At 43.9% G+C, this 21,526-nt stretch overlaps 1 protein-coding gene across 1 annotated transcript in view; it reads right to left on the minus strand.

The window, feature by feature from the left end:
- Positions 1-21,526, minus strand: part of OTOF (otoferlin) — a 199,353-nt gene that overhangs the window by 69,583 nt on the left and 108,244 nt on the right. The window contains exons 6-8 of the mRNA XM_060250592.1: positions 2,129-2,202; positions 1,874-2,000; positions 768-822 (exon numbers count right to left, since the gene is read on the minus strand). Of these exons, the coding sequence (XP_060106575.1) occupies positions 768-822; positions 1,874-2,000; positions 2,129-2,202 (256 nt within the window). The remainder of the gene's footprint in view (positions 1-767; positions 823-1,873; positions 2,001-2,128; positions 2,203-21,526) is intronic.

A 21,526-nucleotide genomic window follows, 5' to 3' on the forward strand; every position in this document is an offset into this window, starting at 1 on the left:
CCCTGACTAGTGAGGCACTGCTGGATCTTAGGCAAACGTCTTTCATACCACCTACTGCATGACTCTTTTTTAACTGGAGATGCTAAGGATTGAACCTGGGGCCTTCTGGATGTTCTGCCATTGATCCACAGCACCTCCTGGGGAGATACTTGGTCTATTTTGTCTCTTCAAGCAGACAAAGGTAGGCAGATAACAGAAGATGTTGGTTGCTACTGGCCTGGCACATAAATGGCTGTACAGAACTATGAATAGGGCAGGTCCAGAGGAACTGAAACTTGTCACTACTATCCAGAGAAAAGGGCATGTGGTAGACACTGCCATGCTGCAGATGCCAGCCTCTGAGCCTGTGATTTGCTCTACAGACATGAATCCACTCTGAAGATATCATCTGAGTGGTGTGAGATCCAGCCATAGAAAAATGGTAACCATGCCAGACCAGTTAAATAAGACAGAGCACTTGCTAGATGAAAAGAAGAGGAATCAACCAGAAGGCACTGGAGAATGGGAAAAAGAGGATTCAGTGGGAAAGAGGCTGATCCAAGATTCCCAAGAGATGGACTTCATGGAGAGACCCTGTGTGTGTGGAAATGGTACAGGGCTGGTTCCCAGGCATTGTGCATCAGCAGAAGTAGAGAGCAGGAGTTAGGCCAATGGAACGAAGCATGTTGTGAACTCTTGGGCCAGCCCAAATCCAGACTAAAAGACAATGCAGTTAGAAACAGCACTTCACTCAAGTAACATAGAAGGGAAGAATGGAAGCATCATACCTGGTAATCCATGGGTCTTCCAGCACTGGGCTCCATTTTAATATCTGGCTTGGATCTTGAAAAGTTAATAATAAGGATGATGAAAACAACAAGCATTGATACAATATTCCTGAGCAGTCAACACTCTTCACATTGACTTGTTTCAGATGTAACACAAAGGTATGGTTTATATTAACTATGGTTAGTTTGTGAAACCAGAACTCAGGTCACAGACAGCCATTGAAATCCTTGACAGACACTAGTTGAATGTCTTTCTCTCTCCAACCTGAAAGGCCATTGCCACAGAAGAAGACAGGATTAAATCAGGATAGATGCATTCAGGCATCACAGAAACTTAGTTAAGACCAAGTTTGGCTAACAAGCAACATCCCATCTTGGTCTGATGGACTCTCACGAGCCCTTATTAATGGAATAGCCTCAGATAAACAATCACACTAATCATAGTTAGTTTAATTAAAGCAGGGTTTCATGTGATACCTGGACCAAGCCATTATTGCATTTAAACTAGACTGCTCCCCATGTAAAGCAGCTATATGGTGTGGGTTGACTCATGCCAATTTTTTCTCTAAAGCTTGCCTGATTCCAGCCTCTCTTCCACATGGCTTTTGCCCACATACGTCCCATGATCTCCCGCATAGCCCTTTTGGTGGTCAAAGGGATTCCCATATCCTTTTTTTCACTAGTGGAAAAAGCTGGCTGGATACAACCCTATGACCCTTTTACTTCCTTTAAGGCACTGAGAGTTATCCTTAAGGCTAATCCTCAACTTTAGAATTCTGTTTCCTTGGAGACTCCTCAAAATCTGATCCTGGCTATCTTCTATATAAGACTTTTTTCTTCTCTAAGAGGCTTCTGGTGGGGAAGGGAATGTAATTCAAAGCATTTTTGATGCTTTATGCTTAGAATATTGTTAGCTGTGCTAATCCTTTTGGATGGAGTGAGCCATAAAGCATTAAATATTACTGGAAGTCAGAGTGAGAACTTAGTTCTAAAATTTGAGACTTGGAATCTGACCCAGATGTGATATCACTTCCTGCCTTGTGATTCTCTTCACATGGATTGTATTTGGGCTTTGACATCATTTCCAGTATGGCACCTCTCCTTACCTCTTATTAGAGACATTGGTGGTAACGGCTGTGACTGAAGCCAGGGAGATTGTGTCTGGATCCAGGCCACCTCCAAGCCGCATTGCTTTCCGGTCCAGGTCTTCAGCTTCCAGAACAGCAGGCTCATCTGTCAGAGGTACAAACACACTGTTAAGGTTTCATCTGAATCTTGATAGTCTACAGATTCAATCCTGCAAAGGTCTCTCAGCTTCCTGCTGTCACAAGGGCAAATTATAGATGGGAGGGCAGATGTACCTTGCTTCCTGTGGTCATCCTTTGGAGCACGTGCCTTGCCAAGCTTCATGGCTGAAAAGACTCCTTTCCCAGCTCTGTAAGAACAACATTATTAATATTAGAATCCTACCATTGAGAGGGGACGTATAGGTCATCAGCTCCCTTCTCAGTGGAGGAAATCCAAAGGTAGAGCATCTATGACAAATGGCCATCTCTTAACCCCCCCCCCCACACCAAATGATTCCAATTGTTGGATTGCTCTTGCTGTTAGGAAATTTCTCCTAATGAAATCTACCATCCTGTATGCCCATTGTGTCTGGTGTTGCCCTCTGATGTCACTGAGAACAAGTCCTTGTTCTCCACACGGCTAATTCTATGGTGCATCCCCGCTTTCCACTGCCAGTCTCGTCTCCTTTTTATTGCACCATCCACTTACAAGCTGTTTTACTGAAAAAGCACGACAGGATGTAAAGTTTAACAGTGAGGAAAGCCAAATAAAGGGCATAGAGATGAGTAGAGTGAAATGAAATGCTGATCCATGGTTTTGTAACATTTTATTTATTTTTATGTATTTTATTAAATTTTTATCCCACTCTTTCTCCAAACTGGGGCTCAGGGCAGCTAACACCATAGCAATACAAACAATATTAAAACCATCATTTCAATAAAACCCAAGTAAAAACGTAGCATACAGCAAACAAATGCTTTCGGCATAAAACAGCATTGATGGTAGGGTCCACCAAAATTACCTTAGGGGGTTAGCTGGTGGAATAACTCTGCCTTACATGGTCTGCGGAGCACAGACAAGTCCTGCAGGGTGTGAGTCTCCTCAGACAGAGGATTCTATCAGGTTAGGGTCATGACAGAAAAAGCCCTCACCCTTGTCATGCTCAAATGGGTGAATCAGGGGCCAGGTATCACCAAAAACACATGCACAGTAGAATAAATACACCACAGGAAGTCATAGAGGTAGAGGTAATCCTTTAGGTATGACAGTCCCAGACCGTTTGGGACTTTAAAGGTTAATACCAGCACCTTGAATTTGACCCAGAAACCAACTGGAAGCCAATGCAGTTGCCACAAATGGGCTGGATGTGTGCAACTCTGTTCTGACCCGTGAATCGGTCAACAGCTTGGCAGCCATTTTCTGAACAACCTGAAGTTTCTGAAGCACGTTCAAGGGGAGCCCTTGAGGTCTGAGTACAGTAAAGTGCTCTGCGTGGGGTTGCCCTTGCAGATGATCACAGAGGTTCAGCTAGCATAAAAGAGGCGTGCATTTCCTTACAAACACCAAGATATGTGAATATATCCAGTCTGCATTATATTTTCACAGCACTGGCTGCCAGTGTGCTCCAACCGTAAGTGCTGGTCCTGACCTCTGAAGTTCTTTATGGGGCCCCCATACCATCTCTCCTGCTATGAGCTCCCACACCAGCTGCTTTCTTCTAAAAGGCTCTGCTTCATATTCCAACAGGATAAGTGGAATCTTGACAGTAATTGCCTCATCTTCTCTCAGGACTGCAAAGCACATCTTTTATTTATTGCATTTACATCTCACCCATCATGGAATTCATAGGAATCTCCTGTCCAGACACTTGCCAGACCCAAACCTGCTTAGCTTCAACTAGACGACCTGCACTGCATGCCCTCTAAGCATACCCCAGGATCACCCATCAGATATTTACAGTTGCAAGTTGGATACAAGATTCAATGAGCAATGCAATGGTGTCATATTACTTCTGGTTTTGTTCATTGTTTTATAGGTGCCATCCCATTTCAATTGTCTAGCTGTATCTGCTTTCATTTTTGCAAGCTGCAGGAAAATGTTGAGTGGAACAAACATCTTCTGACTAAATAAACATCCCCAGCTTTTGCAGCTATTAGAGAGGCAGTATGCTGTAATGGTTAAGAGCGGTGGACTTTAATCTAGAGAATGGGGTTTGACTCCCTGTTCCTCCACCTGAAGGCTGCTGGGTAACCTTGAGCCAGTCACAGTTCTCTCTCTCAGAACTCTCTCAACCCCACCTCTCAGCCTTTGGATATTGCCCCCCGCCCACTGGCACAGCAAGATGTTGAATAGATGCTCTTTAGGAACACATGGGAAATTCACGGTTTGATCCTTCATGTTCTCACTGAAATTTCTCTTGGATTCACTTCAGTTGTACTTTACCTCACATACCTGCAGTGCCCACCCCTGCCCCAGAGTTTCAAATGGCTCTTCCAACAGCCTATCCCTTTAGTTTCTGATCTGACTTTCACTCTCCCTGCTCCTTGGAAGTTGCCTTCTGTTCCTTCTCCCCCCTCATCCCTTTGGAAAAGAATCCACTCCAGGGAAAGCCTCCCCGATGGCTGTGGCCTTCACCAACCTTCCCTCATGCCCACAATGAACCAATCTCTGGCAGAGATGGAAAAGGTGAAATCTGCAATAAGGTCCTCTCCCCCCCCCCTTTGTCATCAAGCCACAGCTGACTTATGGCAACCTTGCGGGGGTTTTAAGACAAGACTGAGGTGGTTTGCCATTGCCTGGCTCTATGTCATGACCCTGGTATTCCCTCTTCAAAACATTGACTCTGCTTAGCTTCCGAGATCCAATGAGATCTTGCCTGGGTTATGCAGGTCAGAACAAGCTCCTCATTAGTTGACATTATATATATTCGAGTCACATATTAAACTCCCATTCCACTACAAATCCAAAAACTGCATGGCATGATGAAAGGAAATTAGCTGTATATTTGGAGAATAAAATCCAACTTCCAGAAAGCAGACATTTCTGGTCCTTAAAGCAAACTTAGGAAGGTTGTAGAATTTGCTGTAACAGACAATTACACCACACGTATAATTATCTTACAGAATTCGCTGCCACAAGATATGATGGACTGCGATCTTAGGGGGATTAGAAAATTCATGGAGCATACATCTGTCAGTGGCTGTTAGCCACCAGGTCTAAATTCAGCCTTCATATTTGGAAGTAGTATATCTTTGAATACCGGAAATGCTGGAAAGTTGAGGGGGGGAGAGACTTTGGCTGCTATGCCCTCATCACAAGCCTCCCAAAGGCATCTCATTAGCCACTGGGAGAAATGAAACACCAAACTAGACAGATTCTGTTAATTCTTCTAGATATTTTAAGATGATTGTTATAAATTATTGTTTATATAGTGAGCATTTTACAGAAGAGTAAAAAGAAAAGAAGCCCTGTGGTGCAGAGTGGTAAAGCTGCAGTACTGCAGTCTGAACTCTTTGCTCACGACCTGAGTTCGATTCTGGCAGAAGCTGGTTCAGGTAGCCGCTCAGGTTGACTCATCCTTCCGAGGTTGGTAAAATGAGTACCCAGCTTGCTGGGGGGAAAGTGGAGATGACTGGGGAAAGCAATGGCAAACCACACTGTAAAAAGTCTGCCATGAAAACGTTGTGAAAGCAACGTCACCCCAGAGTCGGAAACGACTGGTGCTTGCGCAGGGGAAAAAGAAAAGTTAGCTGTCTGCCCCAAAGAATTTATAGCCTAAATTCTGACACAGAAGAAGGGAAGGAGGCAAGGAGAGACAAAACAAGGAACTAAATTTTGTATGAGTATGTAGCTATCAGTGATTAGAGTGTCAGACCAGAAGTGGGGAGAATTGGGATCAATCCCTACCCCCCTCACAACAAGAAGTTTATCATTAGGCCAATACCACTCTGATACTCTGAGTGAAGGGTGAGATATAAATCCAATTGCCTCCTCCTCTTCTTCCTCCTCACCAGGGCTTTTTTTAGCATGACTGCCACAAGGACTTTGGGGCAGATGAGTTCTGCGGGATCTATGCTGGGAACTAAACTCACTGGCACACAGGTGATTGGGTCAGCAATTGGGTTGCCAGCAAGCCTGGAGAAAAATGCCCTGTCCCTTGAACAGAAATACAATATGTGGAAATGGGCTGCTGAAGCTTTTCAGGCAGAGAAGTAAATAAAATCACTTGGTAAATAGCAGTCCATTAAGCCTCTATTAAAGGGACAGGACTTTTCCCCACCAGGCAGTTAGTAAGTCTAGGACCACAGCACAGGAGAAGAGGTTTCAGCCACCCCCACTTCCTGACCTGAAGTGGAGGGTGTGTGGGGATGCTGCTATATGCCCCAAAGGGGAAACTAGTCTGTAGTCATTGGTACATGGGAGTTTCCACAGCAGGCAAATAGTGGCTTCCCAGGGGAACAATTCACAGGAAATGTTCGGTTTCCAAGCAGGGTTGCCAGCTTTGGGTTGGAAAATACCTGGAGATTTTGGGGGGTGGAACTTGGAAAGGGTGGTGTTTGGGGAGGGGAGGGACCTCAGCAGGGTACAATGTCCTAGAGTCCACTGGCCAAAATAACCATTTTCTCCAGGGAAACTGATCTTGGTCCGTTGAAAATCAATTGTAATAGCAAAAAAATCTCCACATGCCACCTGGAGGTTGGCAACCTATTTCCAGGTGAAGAGCACAGCAATGGATGATTCCCCATGTCTTTTGGCAGATACGTATTCAACAATTTCAACAGCTGCCTGAAATCTGCAGTTTTGCCTTGTGCGATTCTGACTTCTTTTCAATATGTATGAACCCTTTGAGATGTGAGAGGTGCTTGCAGGCAACCAATTAACACATAATGAAAAACTACATGAATGAATGAATGAATCCCATTCCCTTTAATCTGAGAACAAGGAATGAGACCATCTGCCTTCAAGGGAGGGGGAGTGGGCATGGTAGCTGCATTAATTCAGTCCAAAACAGGACTGCAGGTCAAGAAATGGCCCGCTCATGAAAAAATAGGCTTTTCCTGGAGGAAAAATATCCTGTCCCCTTAACAGAGGCTTCATGGGATGTTATTTAGCTGGTGATGCTATTTATCTCCATGCCATGAAAAGCTTCAAACTGCCTATTTTGGCACAATATTAAAGGGACAGGACATTTTTTCCACACCAGTTGCTTGAGTAGACTATACTGCCCTTAATGGGCCAATGATTTGACTCAGGAATAGGCAGCTTCATATGCTCTGTGGGCAGCTACTGTCTTCCATTATGTGGCCAAAAACAAGTAGAGTAAACTAGGGATGAGGGATACAGGCTCCTTCCCTTGGCACAACTTGTACACAGATGCAAATCAGGGATGAAAAGGACATGTGTTTAACTAATGGTCATGCAAAATAATATTAAAATACTTAATGACTTTGAGGGTGGAGTATAGAATAACCAAGAATATTTTCAAGATGATGGATAAAAAGCCAAATATCTTCTTTGTCTGAGACTTAGTGAGGACAGCAGGCCAGGCCAAGGGACACCACTGCCACATCTATGTGTCCCTGTGCTCTCAGCCTAACGCAGTAAAACACATTCAATCACGGATTGCTGGGGTGGGGGAAGAGGAGAAAAAAATCAGAGTCATGTAACTGGCTAACTAATGATCTGACAGCCACAACCATGGCAGGAAATCTGAACAGCAGCTTTTGATCAGGAACAATCTATCTGAGCAGCAAGAACATGGGATGTCATTAACCCTTCAAGGGCCAAATCCACTCTTAGCTATCAGCAATAACTTCCAATAGCCTCATTTTAATTTCTTTAACCCTTTTCTACACATGTAAAATCTCCCAGATGATCTGTATGCAGTATATTATCATATTTATAAATGTGTCTTGCTTTTTATCATAAGGAAATGAAAGATATGTACAAATATATCATATATCAAGAATCCTTTCTGTCCTGATATCTAATATATGCCTGGCAGTCCACCAAGTTACCCCAAATCTGTTTTTTATTCCCAGATATTCACTGAAGTGATTTTTTAAATTGCTATAGTACAGGGGGAGAGACCTGCAAAGATTTGGGAATGTGCTTTTTCCCTCTGTCCATTTCTCACCCACATTCTCATGCACTAAAAGCACAGAGCACACTAATCATGCCACTGTTTAGTTGGGTGTTATGACTGCTGCCTCCTCCTTTTTGTGCTTCCTCATAAATGTCCCATGTGACCGTAGGCCTTGAGTGTTGAGAGTGTTTGCTTTTTAAAAATCTTCTGAGCAGTTGGAATGTTCCTAAACATTCCATAACAACAACTGAAGCAATATCTAGGAAGGCCTTGCTTCTATCAAATGATGCAGAATTCACACAGCCTATAACTTTCAAATGCTGTAGCCTGCTTTTACATGCTTATTTTTTTAATCTTTGTTTCATTCTTACGTTTTTCCCCGACCCTTTCCGTCAATTTCTGAGGAAATGTTGTTAGATCTCTATTTTTTTCTGCAAGTGTCTGCATTTCTGGCTTTAATTTGATGCCTCATTCATCTTGTAGATGTGATGAGACTTCTGCATTCACGGAGTCTTGGATAGGGGATGTTTTCATACAAGCCGACCACCATGTACATGCCAGAAGTGCTACAATTCCACGAGAGGACTGTATCACACAAGTTTATGAATATCTAAAATGTCTCTCCTCATGAACTTATAGTGATACTTCCTCACAGATAACGTACTTGGCTGTTCCATGGCATATTAGATACAGTAATTTGGCACAGCCCTTACCTGGATGGCACAAGCTAGCCTGATCTCATCAGATCTCAGACACTAAGCCTTGGTTACTGCATGCATGAGATACCACCAAGGAAGCCAGGGACTATTACACAGAGGCAGGCAATAACAAACTACCTTGCCTTGGAAAACCTACAAGGGCTATGACTTAATGCCATCTCCCACCAATTGGCATATTCTAATTGAATTAAAGAGTAATTTTGAGGGTCTTAATCATGGAGGACACTTGGGGGTCTTAATCATGGAGGAAATATTACCCCCAGAGCAGCAAATATATGATAAGCAGAAATAGGAAACTCATCTGCATGCTAGCTCCTTCTGCATATCACCAGGTTCCCCCCCCCTTGTCCAAATGCAAAACTGGAAGCCCCACCTCCTATTCCTGCCCTTGACCCAATTATGCCTTGGCACCTGGCAGTCACCTGTGCACACCCCCCCACACACACCTGCATACACAATCCAAAAATCAGTAGGACTCAAGTCATCACCTACCTGTCCCAAATCAGGCAAACTCTTTATGCTTGTCTCAAAGCTACCATCCCTGCAGAGGAGAGGGGGCTTGGAGGAGCAGGACCCCTCGTGCTGGGGGTGCTCTTGGGGTGGAGAGAGGCGTTGTGAGTCCGTTGGTCACTCCCACCCTGTTCCTGGCTGCTTGCGGCATTAAAGCAAGGCTCCATGGCCCCCCATTTTCTGTGACTGCCAAAATATTGCCACTGAGGGGAACGGAATGGCGCAGATGGGAAACCAGAAGTGGCAGTGGAGAACTGACACCGTCCCCTTCGTGAATATTAGATGAGAACATCTGAGAACAGCTAAGAATGCTTGGGACGACAACCTCCACAGGTGCTACTGGTGATGCACCTTCCCCCGTACACCCTGGATTGGGCCCCTACAAAGAATGTCAGTGATTTGGTAACTCATCTGAGAATCTGCTAGCCTGCAGGTCTCTGAGTTCCATTTCTTCCTTCCTAGTTGCCCCCTACATTGGCATTTGCCAAACATCCAGCCAGGGGACTTGCTTAGCAGGCTAGAAAGAGAGCCGGAGGACTGCTGGATGCTTTGCCCCCTTGTGTTCCAGATGGACTCAAGGCATGGATCTGATTACAGGGCTGCCACTGAATTATTCAGAACTTAATTTGCCTTTATAATAACTGGATATGCATTTTGAGATGGGATTTTTTTTAAGGTGCTTCCACCTCTGCTGAGAGTAGGAACAGGGCTTGGTGAAAAATCCTTTGGGGCAGCTTCTTACATTATGTTTTTACTAGTTGCCCTAACAGGAATCAAGGGCTGCATTAGTTCTGGGGTAACTTTGTGAAGCAGAATGGGATATTTTTTGGGGGGGATGGAATCTCCAGACTACAGAGATCAGTTCTCCTGCTGAAAATGGCTGCTTAGGATGGTGAACTCTATAACATTACACGCAACTGAAGACTGAGGTCCCTCCCTCCCCAAATTCTGCCCTCCTCAGGCCCCACCCCCAAATCTCCAGGAATTTCCCAAACTAGTGTTGGCAACCATACAATGGAGGAAGGCTAGGATTCACACCTGTCTGTGCTTTGGCACCTTGAAAGGCTGTCTACACATGCTGCAGCATTTGTCTCTAAATTGCATCCACTACCCTCAAAAATATATTTTGCAAACATTTGAAACTGGATTGAAAATGCTCTGCACAAGCACATGGTCACACTGCTTTCCCTGCCCCTGAAGCATCATTTTTGGTGTAAATTAAAAAGTCACTTTAAAAAAGAAGCATTTCAATCTCACTTGGGTAGGGGCGGAGAGACTACTCAGCAGACTGCCATATTGAATGTCATCTCTGAAGCTACTCACAAAAGTTCATTTTGTACCAACAGCAAATTGTCAACTATGAAGTGCTTGACTCATGAGAGAATAGGCTTTTTTGAACAAGGTAAGAACACTGATTATACCCTGACCTGGATGGCCCAGGCTCCCCCAGTCTCGTTAGATCTTGGAAGCTAACCAGGGTCAATCCTGGCTAGTATTTGGATGGGAGACCTCCAAGGAGTACCAGGGTTGTGACACAGAGGCAGGCAGTGGCAAAACATCTGTTTGTCTCTTGCCTTGAAAACCCTGCAGAGTTGCCAAAAATCAGCATCAAGTTGAAGGCATTTTCCACCATGACCAAAAACATTTTGGCAGTATTTTTTAGCAAAGGTTGGGTCATCCCTAAGCAGAATGGGGTAGAAATAAGGCAAGCAGAATTTGTGTGTGTACACGTTTGTACCTGGAAGTCATGTCGACCTCTGGTGACTGACCCCTACTGGTGGCCTGAAGGATATTCAGAGAGGTGGTTGCTGGTGTTCCAAGGAAATCTGCCATCCAAGTACTTGCCAGAGTCAACCCTGCTTAGCTTCCCAGATCTGATGAGATCAGGCTTACCTGGACTATCCAGGTCAGGGCAAGGTGGGCAGTATTCTGAGGTGTTTGCATGGTCTGGACCACTCCCACTGCAGGAAGTGAATGCCATTTTTTGGGAATCACCCCTGTAAGCAGAAAACTAGCATAGCAGGAAGGTCTTGTACATGGGCTGGCAAGTAACAGTCAAACACCCCAGAATTTCAACTGCATGTGCAAATTAAACCAAAGATTACTGCAGCTACCATTTATTAGGCAATACATTTATTTAGATATTTATACCCTGCTTCCCCCCCCCCCCACTAGCAGTCTATGGCAGCTTATGGCATTATTCTCTGCTTTTCCATTTTATCCTCACAACACACTAGGCTAGGCTTAGTGTGTGACTGGCCCACAGTCACCTAGAAAGTTTCTCTAGCAGAACAGAGATTCAAACCTGCACCTCCCAGATCCAGTACTCTAATCTCTGCACCACATGCTCAGCCCTAGATACTTGCTTGTGATGTTGTTGTTGTTTTTAATTCTTATCATTTCATTTGGCCTCTATAGGATGCAATCCACCAAGGAGGTCTATGCACCCACAGGATACAATACTATGCCCAAAACACAGCATCAGAAAAGATAGGGAGAAGTCAGCCCTCGGGGTAGTCCCACACAAATTAAGGAAGAAACCTGCAAAAATTGAATCTAGGTATGGGTGAATATTCATTTTGTTTCTTTTGCTATTAGCTTGTCAACAAGGCATGCAACACGGACGATAGATTGGTTATATGGTGAAATACATGTTGTGCAGTTTGTAAACTTAATTTAGATGATGTTTGTATATCCAGTGCATACCGCATACATGTGATTATACATATCATGTGTGATGCTGATTTACGAATGTACACATGATGCTGAAAAATGCATTTGGAGGTGAGGGGAGATCCAGTTCAAATCCCCGCTCTACTGTGGTTGTTCACAAGGTGACCTTAGCCTGTCACTTTCTCTCAACCTCACGGGGCTGTTGAGAGGTATGATTGCCAACCTCAGGTAGCACCTGGTGATTTCCCGCTCTTACAACTGATCTCCAGATGACCAAGATGAATTCTCCTGGAGAAAATGGCTGCTTTGAAGGGTGGACTCTATGGCATTATACCCTGCTGAGATCCCTCCCCTCCCCAAATCCCACCCTCCCCAGGCTCCACCCCAAAATCTCCAGGTATTGGCAAACCTAGAGCTGGCAACCCTATTGAGAGGATAAAATGGAGGACAACTGAGGAATCAAACCCAGTTCTCCAGATTAGAATCCTCCATTCTTAACCACTACACCACACTGGCTCTCCCTCCAGCTGCAACATCATAGAGTTGCCATCTGCTAGGTGGGCCTGGAAAACTCATAGGATTACAACTGATTTCCAGACAACAGAGATCAGTTCCCCTGAAGGAAATGGCTGCTTTTGAGGGGAACTGAACTTCATTATACCCTATTGAGGTCCTTCCTCTCAGGTCTTCTGGACTGCTTCTGAAAGCCCTTTTCACCAAGTGGGAGGAGCAACAGCAAATAGCAGAATGGGCATCCAAAGGCACTTCAAAGATACTGTGCTGATATAGAAAGAGGCAGTCCCAGGCTGTTGGCCTTAAAGAGTGCAAGCACCTTTTATGGAACATAAGTTTCAGCCATGATACATCTGTTTGGCCTTCCAGTTGTCATAAGCTCCCTTTTTCTTGTTTTGCTATGGGTTAATTAACACAGCTGCCCCTCTGGAACCTGAAGATCCACTTGAATCAGTGCATAACATACCTTAGTGAGCATAAGTGATTGCAGATGGCTACCCAGAGCAGCACTTTGCAAGCATATATACCTGTGGCAAATAGGGTTGCCAGCTTTTAAACTGCGTCCTCTAGCTGTGCCTTCATATCAGTTTGCAAGCAATTACCAGATGATATTGTTTAATTTCATGCTGTGAAAAGCTTCCGCTGCCCATTTTCATTCATTAAACCTCTTATTAAAGGGATAGGACATTTTTTCCTCCAGACCAGTTGATAACCCTGGTGCCCCTGAAAGGCTGAAGCCCTTTCTTTTTAGGAGGAGATACTGCTCATGCCCAAATGCGCTTTTGGAGCATACAGAAAGATGGAGTAGTAAACCTACAACACCAATGTCAGGCCTTTGTCAGCAGCTGCTAGAGCAGAAAAAAGATGGGCATGGGCTTGCCAACCCCCAGCTGTGGCCTGGAGATCCACCAATATTACAAGTGATCTCCAGACCACAGAGGTTAGTCCCCCAGGAGAAAACTTCCAAAACCCTTACCTTCCCGCAAATTCCACTACCAAATCTCCAGGAGTTTCTCATCCCAGAGTTAGCAAAACTAGATGGGCCAGATTGCCCTTCTTCCTGTTGCTTAATTCTATCCGACAGTAGGAGGAGCGAGGATAATCTCATACTCACCTCGAACACAGAACCCATCTAAAATAAGATGGTGTTATGAAGCCGAGCTGAGGGGGAGGTATTTGGAATGGTCAAACTTCTATAAGACTGCACTGACTACAGTACATTATTATGCATATCCATGACTCATTATATTCTTTTATAAGTACAAATCTACAGAAAGAAGCCGCAGTGGAGGAGGCCCTAGGGCTGAATAACCAGAGAAAAAGTGCTTTTGCCTTTAGAAATCCAACGTATAAAAAATCAGGTTCTTCAAAACTTCAAAAAGGACTGAATGTGAAAGTGTAAAAGGCTTCTGATATGGCCTCATTAGCTGCAGATAATTGCTCATTAAAGTGTGAAAGTATTCGATTAGACTAACATTACAGGATTTTTTGCCAAAACAATAGCAAGCACACTCCAAATTACCCTTTTTGATTTCCTGTTGTATGCTATACTTAAAAAAAAAGTCTATATTAAAAATTAAAGATGTTGTAGGTAGCTGCCTGTTGGCATCTGGAGGGCTTCACTGAATTGCTAAAAAGAGAGGACATCTCATCCATTAAAAAAAAGGTAAAGGTAGTCCCCTGTGAAAGCACCAGTCGTTTCCGACTCTGGGGTGATATCGCATCATGACATTTTCATGGCAGACTTTTTATGGGGTGGTTTGCCATTGCCTTCCCCAGTCATCTATGCTTTCCCCCAGCAAGCTGGGTACTCATTTTACTGACCTCGGAAGGATTGAAGCCTGACTCAACTTTCAGTCAGCTACCTGAGCCCAGCTTCCGCCGGGATCGAACTCAGATTGTGAGCAGAGAGTTTGACTGCAGTACTGCAGCTTTACCACTCTGCGCCATAGGTCCATTCAAATCTCCACCAAAGTAGTGAGTTTGTCCAAGTTCTACCCCTGCTCATAACCCTTAAGGAAGGAGAAGCTGGGCAGGGGAAGAGAAAGAAAGAAGATTGCTTGCCAAGAAGAGGCTGATCAGAACACCTACTTGTGATCACCCTTTGTCTTCTCTTTGCCTTTGCTGGGTGGGTGAGCAATACAGGAAGCAGAGAGTCCAGTGAAATTGGAAAAAAAAAACATAAATGCACATGAGAGATAAGGAAGGTGCTTTACAAGCCAATCATCAAATAAATGAAACCTTTTAAGAAGGTCAAATTTCAGCAAAATGTATAATCCCCTCAGCCCTCCAACAAAGCCGAAGCTCTCGGCGCTCTGACCAGCAAGATGCTATCTGTGCAATCCTAAATAGATTTACATCCTTCTGTTGAACTCAAAAGGCTTAGAAGGGTTGACTCTGTTTGGGATTGCACTGCAAAAGACGCCTCAAGGAGCAAGAGTCATTATTGGCCTCGGATATGGGAACGCTCAAATGCCTCCACTTTGAAATGGAGATTATCAGCCAGTTGTTGCAGTTGACAGCGATTAGCAACCGCAGCCACTCCAGTTGCCTTTCATATGGTATAAGTGCCCTTGGGCTTACTTGTGTGTGACCATGTATTAGAATCCGCTCTGGAAAATGAGTCTCTTGTACTTACAGCACTGCCAGCTGCCTGCAAGAACCACTGAGAGCAACAAAAGGTGCCCAAGCCCAAGTGGAATGACTGTGCAAAAACCCAAGGAGGGGCTAATAGGGGTGACGCCTTTTCAAGAGTGCCATAGACATCAATGCACACCTCTCTCAAAACCACTTCCATCTAACTTGAAATCTATTGTGTGTGCCTTAAGACTTACTACTCAGATTCCACACACACACACCAGGATCTGGTTAGGGTTAACTCCTTTTTCTGTGCTTCCAACATCCCCAAAAGTTTCACTGCTTGAATTTCTGTCTCTCCCACAATTGCTAAAGGCACAGGAAACCTATTGGGGAGAGGAGCATAAGCCATACTGATTCTAGCACCTCTGCATTATACTGTGGCAGGCAACGCATCTCAGATTTGGATGGGTGAGGGATGTCACCACCGACAATATTCACTGGCTTGTTTCTATTCATCCGTACCTAATACCTGGTGTGGTTGCTGGAAAGGGTGGTAACTTTGGAACTGACTTTCTTAAACTACCATCACCCCAATTCTCAGTCTTCATCCTAAACTTTCAACTATTCTGGGAGGTTGTAATGCTGTAGCATTTGATATGGAGGACTAGCAACTTAGGTTGGAAACTGAGCAAAACAAAAGAGGCACGGTAAACATCACAATACCTGAATAGCAAATGGAGGTGTTTTTTCTCTTTTCCCTTAGCTTTATCTCTAAAATAACAAATGAATCAAAAACAATAATCAGCTTCTTCCTGCTTACAACATCAGAACTGCCACAGATGTTCTGTTCCATACTCAAGCAGGACACAAGAATCAGCTGCAAAAGTCTATCCTCCCCCTCCCTCACAACTCAGTATCTCTCATGAAAAACCACAGCAAATGCACACATGCACACAGGCTGAAGGTAGAAAGAGTGGTTAGCCAACATAGCATTTTTAATGCTATCTTGCCTAGAAGAGATTTTTCAAAAAAAAATCAAGACTATGCACTTAGGTTACTCAAATACTCCCCCTCCCCCAAAAAACTAAAGGCATATGAATCATGCAAATTAAGTGGACGATATATAATTCATCCTGTCATTTCTACTGTTTTGTATAATTTATTCTGTTCTTTTTAGTGAAAGGGAAAAGCAAGGATGATTGATAAGTACCTGGCATGATCTTTTTTAAAATATATACATATTGAGCAAGTTAAATAATACATGATTACTTGGTTTCCCCTTTTTTCTGTGTCCACCCTCACTAACAGTGTATTTCTGGCTCCCCCATCTAATGCACACATACAGCCCCATTTTTTTTTTGCCAGGTGGAAAAAGCTGGTCATGCTGGGTTCAAGATTATTAAGACCTTATAAACTCTGATGAGGGGTCTGCATGAGTGTCCAAATGGTCCACTGAGCAACAAGTAGCTGAGAACAGGGAAGTAGGATAAGGGTTTTATGAAATAGTTGCTCTGGGTTTCAAAGCCATTCCAAACTCCTTTAGGACTTATCGTGATAGAGTCAAGATGCTGTCCTTGGTCAGTGGTGAACAGAAAGTTTCACTGGCCACCAAAAGCAGCCTGGATTTGTGGACCCCTGAATCTGGATATCACATCCAAAAGCATTAAATCTTTCATGTCACATCATACCATGCACCTGAGTGGGCTGGCACACATACCTGGAGTCTTCACGATCATCACTGTTAAACAGGGAAATGAGAGGAATCATTAGGACCGAGTGCACAATTCCCATCAGCCTACTTGCTTACTGGTCAACAGAATCCCAAGCCCTACATGCACAAGAGATAATCCGCTACTCTGGATTTGTTAACCTACAATAGCAACTAATATCCTGTGTCTTGGTGCTCAATACAGATTAAGAAGCCACATTCTCTCCAGAAGCACATACTGAAACGGAGGTTTTGGTAAACCTGGCCTGATCAGGAGCAGAATAGATAAAGCTACCTGACATAATCCCCACTATAATACAGAAACACTGTGACATGCCACCATTTGGTGGATTGTGTCCATCAGTGCCTTCAATCATCAGCACTAAGATGGGAGGGAGCTTCTCGTGACCAGTGTTCCCTCTAAGCTGAGTTAGTGTGACCAAGCTCACAGTAATTAGCCTCCAGCTCACACATTTTTGTCTTAGGAAGGATGGCCCCAGAACAAACTAATCTATGCAGTAGCCAAATTGCTCACTCACAATTTTAATGCCAGTAGCTCACGAAGTAGAATTTTTGCTCACAAGACAGGGAGCTATGCTCATGACCCTCACCCATCCTTTTACAGTTACAAAAACTCAGATCCTCATGTGATTAAAGACCATCCAGATGTGAGAGGTGGGTAATCTCTCAAATAAAGAGGTACCAAAAGCACACCGTTCTGAATTGGAAACCTTTATTGCTAACTATTTAGAACCGTTGCTTTAAAAGGGTACTAGGTACATTCATAGAGGATATGTACATTAATTGCTGTTTGTCATGATGGTTTAAGTGGAACCTGTATGTGCAAAGGTATTCTACCTTTACAAAGCAGTTGCTAAGGGGGAAGAAGACCTCTCAGGGGTACTGTGAGAAACAAGGTGCTGGGCCAGATGGATCATTGGTTTCATCCAGCAGGACTCTTTTCTTATGTCTGGCTGCAGCTTAACAGGTGGTCCAAGAAATGGATGCTTGTATGTGCTTAGAAACCCTTGCATCTTTATCCTGTCTCAATATGTTATAATGCTAAGCCCTGCATATGGACACCCTGGAATAGGCTAGGGAGAAATAGAGTAAAAAATATATTGCTTTGAAGTTTCTCACTGAGTCTTAATACCTGGCTATGGATTTGTAGCCATCATGGATCTTATTCTGGAGTCCTGGTAGTTTGCTATGATAGATAACAGAAGAGAGAGAGAGAACACCTATGAAATATACGAAGATAAATTCAGCCATGGTCGGGAAAGCTTTCTGGGTGCAAAAGACATTTAATTTTAGTCATGTATAAGCTCAAACAGGGCAGGAGTGGTCATGCACACCTCCTTTTAGACTGGACTCGTGAATGGGATACAGTACAACTCCTACAATGGGCTACAGGTCTACGAGTGCATGCAAAGTCATGTTGGTCAGTTCTTGCTTGTCTGCATCATTTTAAGTTAAAATCTAGCTCGGTCCCCATAAGGGGGCATTATAAGTCAAACTCAGCACCATGGACAGTGCCTTCCAACCAAAAGAAAACGACACTGACTGCAGGCACAAAGAAGTAGTGCAACATGAGGCAGGCACCACACAATTGTGCAAGAGAAAAGGAAGCATCAATAATGCACCCAGACCAGATTGTATTCAGCTACAGAGCTACATCCCGCACATTAATTTTTCAGAGTAAACAGTGATCAGGTAACATTTCTCAGCATTGTCTTTCTCCTTGCCTGGGAATACAAAGCAAGTTGGCCTGTTCAGGCTGTGCCTTAAGCACTGAACAAGGGGTCCGAGGCAAACGAGCATCATGCATGTGAGGCTTGGCATAAATATTTAAAGGGGTATTGGAATCAGTGGCAGACTGGCTGTCCCAGCCCTATAAAAATGAGGAAGTGATCTACTGGAAAACCACTCCTGAGTAGGCTCATTCAGATGAAGGGAAACTTGCAGGAATATTTCCTGGTCAAGCATCCAGTGAAAGTACCATCTTAGGGCCTATTTAAACACGATTGTAAAATGGTAAAGCTCTGTTTACCATCAAAAGGACACTTAATATGAAGTAGGGCCAGCCCCAGACTATCTGGCACCCTAGGCAAGGCTAACTTCTGCCCCCGCCCCATTGATAACCAATTTTCAAAAACAGATGAATTGTAGTGCCCAATTCAGCACACCCAAAAGGCCAGCGCCCTAGGCCAGGGGTGGCCAACGGTAGCTCTCCAAATGTTTTTGCCTACAACTCCCATCAGCCTCAGCCAGCATGGCCAATGGCTGGGGCTGATGGGAGTTGTAGGCAAAAAAATATCTGGAGAGCTACCGTTGGTTATCCCTGCCCTAAGCAATCATCTAGTTTGCCTAGTGACATGGCTGACCCTGATATGAAGTCACAGCCAGTTCTGACTCCTTAACAATGATACTGTTAAGACCAGTTGGTGCAGCAGAGGGCCTCCATATACTCTGGGTTTGTACCCCCACTCTGTCATGCATTTGACTGGGTGAACTTGTGTCAGTGTCTCTCTCTACCCCCATCCCTTCTCCTTTCAATTCCCTAGGTGTCAATTCCCTTCCACCTCTTTCTCAGCCTGCCCTACCTCAAAGGGTTGTTGTGTAGATAAAATAGAGAGGGCAGAGCTCCTTGGAGGAAGGATGGGATAAGAATGTGAGCAATACATAAGCACATAGCACATGGAACTGCAAACATGCATTGTCCTCAATTTAGTTACTTTTACAATCCTTTTCTCCTGAAATGGCTGCCATCAATGTTCTTTCCTCCTCCATTTTGTCATCTCAACACCCCTGTGAGGTAGGTTAGTCTGAGAGAGTGACTGGCCCAAGGTCACCCACTAAGCTTCCAGGGCATGAGTGCAGATCAGTTTAAAGACTAAAACATCTTCACCTAATGGAGGTGCATCATATGATTTGGCTCTGTTCAGTTACTACTTTAGTAACTGGAATTCTCCCCCTTTTCCTTCCAAAGAGGGGGAATGTGCATGCTGAGGAAAAATTATGCATTTATAGGATGTTTATGGATTTCTATGATGGATGTGGATCAAACAGGGCGTATTTCAGAATGTTGGTTACTTAACAAATTCAAACCTAAGCATACTTACTCCATTCTAAGGCCACATTCTTTGTCTCTTCTACATATTTTCATAGCACTGCACTAGCTACAATCCCAAGAGTTTCCCAGAACTTTATGGCCACTTGCATACTGGAATCAGGAGTGGCCACCTTACACAACTATTTCTGTAAGGATGCAAGGTGCTTCGAAGTGTGGGTGGAATGCATTATAAATGATTGAGGAGGGAAAGGGTTAATTATTTTCCCTAAGGTCCTTTCTATGCTTGTTCATGCTCCACAACACACTATATTTACCCTTCATAGTCTTCTCCATCTTCTCCCAAACTGGTCCATTAGCATATGCAAACACAGAAATGATGTTAAAACAAAAATCTCATGTGATTAAAGGCAGAATAACACTGATCTCCAGAACCTGATGACATGGTTGCCTCTTAATCAATGAAAGAAATGTCCACCAGGTGTCAATTCAGGTGTGAACTTGGTTGTCCAGGGATTACTGACATTACACCCAGTTCACTCCGTGAATGACTAGCCCCCACCCCTACATTGTGAATGACTGGACTCCACCAAGAAAACAAGTTTCTATTTCAGTTCTTCTAGATCACAGACATTGGGATGGAATGGCCATTTTGTCTGTTTCGCCATGCTAACCCAACTTCCAAGATGCAATGAGGAAATTACTGTGAGGCATAAGCAGGACACAGGAAAGATCAGCCATCCTGCTTGTGATATACAAAATGAACGGCTTTATAGCGCTATAGCGATTACCTTTTTTTTTTAAAAAAGTCCACCAACGGCACAGCAGGGGAAATGGTGACTGCTAACGAGGACTGATGGAAGAAAAATATTGCTAATGTGGGCAGTTCTTTGAAAATGCTTCTATCCAGACTGGGCTTTCCACAAAAAGATTGTAGCAAAGGATGTTTGGGGAAGAGCAGTCAGAAGACAGGGATAGGATGACTGGAGCACAATGAGTGCATCATATTGTGTGGATGCTCCCTCCAAAACAAAAAAAAAAGGCACTCTAGTATGGCAGTATGGATATTGAATGCCAATATGAAGAAACCCCTCAAAGAGGAAGTAGTCCTGTACAGCACCCACCTGCTCATATCCTTGAATCGAACTGGTCACGTATGGGCAAACCCAGATCCACATTTAGACATGCAAATAAGCACACAAGCACTCAACAATCACGTGTCAGGGCTAATCTACACTTTTACAAGAATCACATGTTCCCCATTCCCACCTGCTGCTTCCCCATTTCAAGTCACACCTTTTTATTTCCCACAGCTGGCTCCTTCTGCAGCTACTGAGTGGCATCCTGAGATTCAAGACCTGGACTTGCCCCTGATCATCCTCGCTAGCCTACAGAAGGGAATTCATTAACAATGCCAAATAAGTAGATTTATGCCAACTGGCATCACAGGTCAGATTAGGATTCTTTGCTGTCTGTTCAGCTTTGATTTTAAAAAAGGGGGGGAAAGAATGCAGAATGCTAGTACAATGGAACAGGAAGTAAGTGGGTAATAATAATTTTTTAAAAAATATGATGTGATAGGGACATATTCTCTAGTCGACAGTTTGTTAATAAATGGTATTCCCATTTGGTAACTATTGGTCTCGTTTCTGTGGATGTTCCAGATAGGTTGCTTTTTTCTGCTTATGATTTTTGAATTCTGGCACCATCACTGAGATCCCTTCAGAAATGCTCTATATGCCCAGCCTGGGCTCCCCATCGGTCTGCCACACTAACTGGGGACATAAACAGATGGAATGACCATGATGATAAAACACAGAAACCCCCTTCCTG

The sequence above is a fragment of the Heteronotia binoei genome, chromosome 1, assembly GCF_032191835.1.
Source record: "Heteronotia binoei isolate CCM8104 ecotype False Entrance Well chromosome 1, APGP_CSIRO_Hbin_v1, whole genome shotgun sequence".
NCBI classification, from domain to species: Eukaryota; Metazoa; Chordata; class Lepidosauria; order Squamata; family Gekkonidae; genus Heteronotia; species Heteronotia binoei.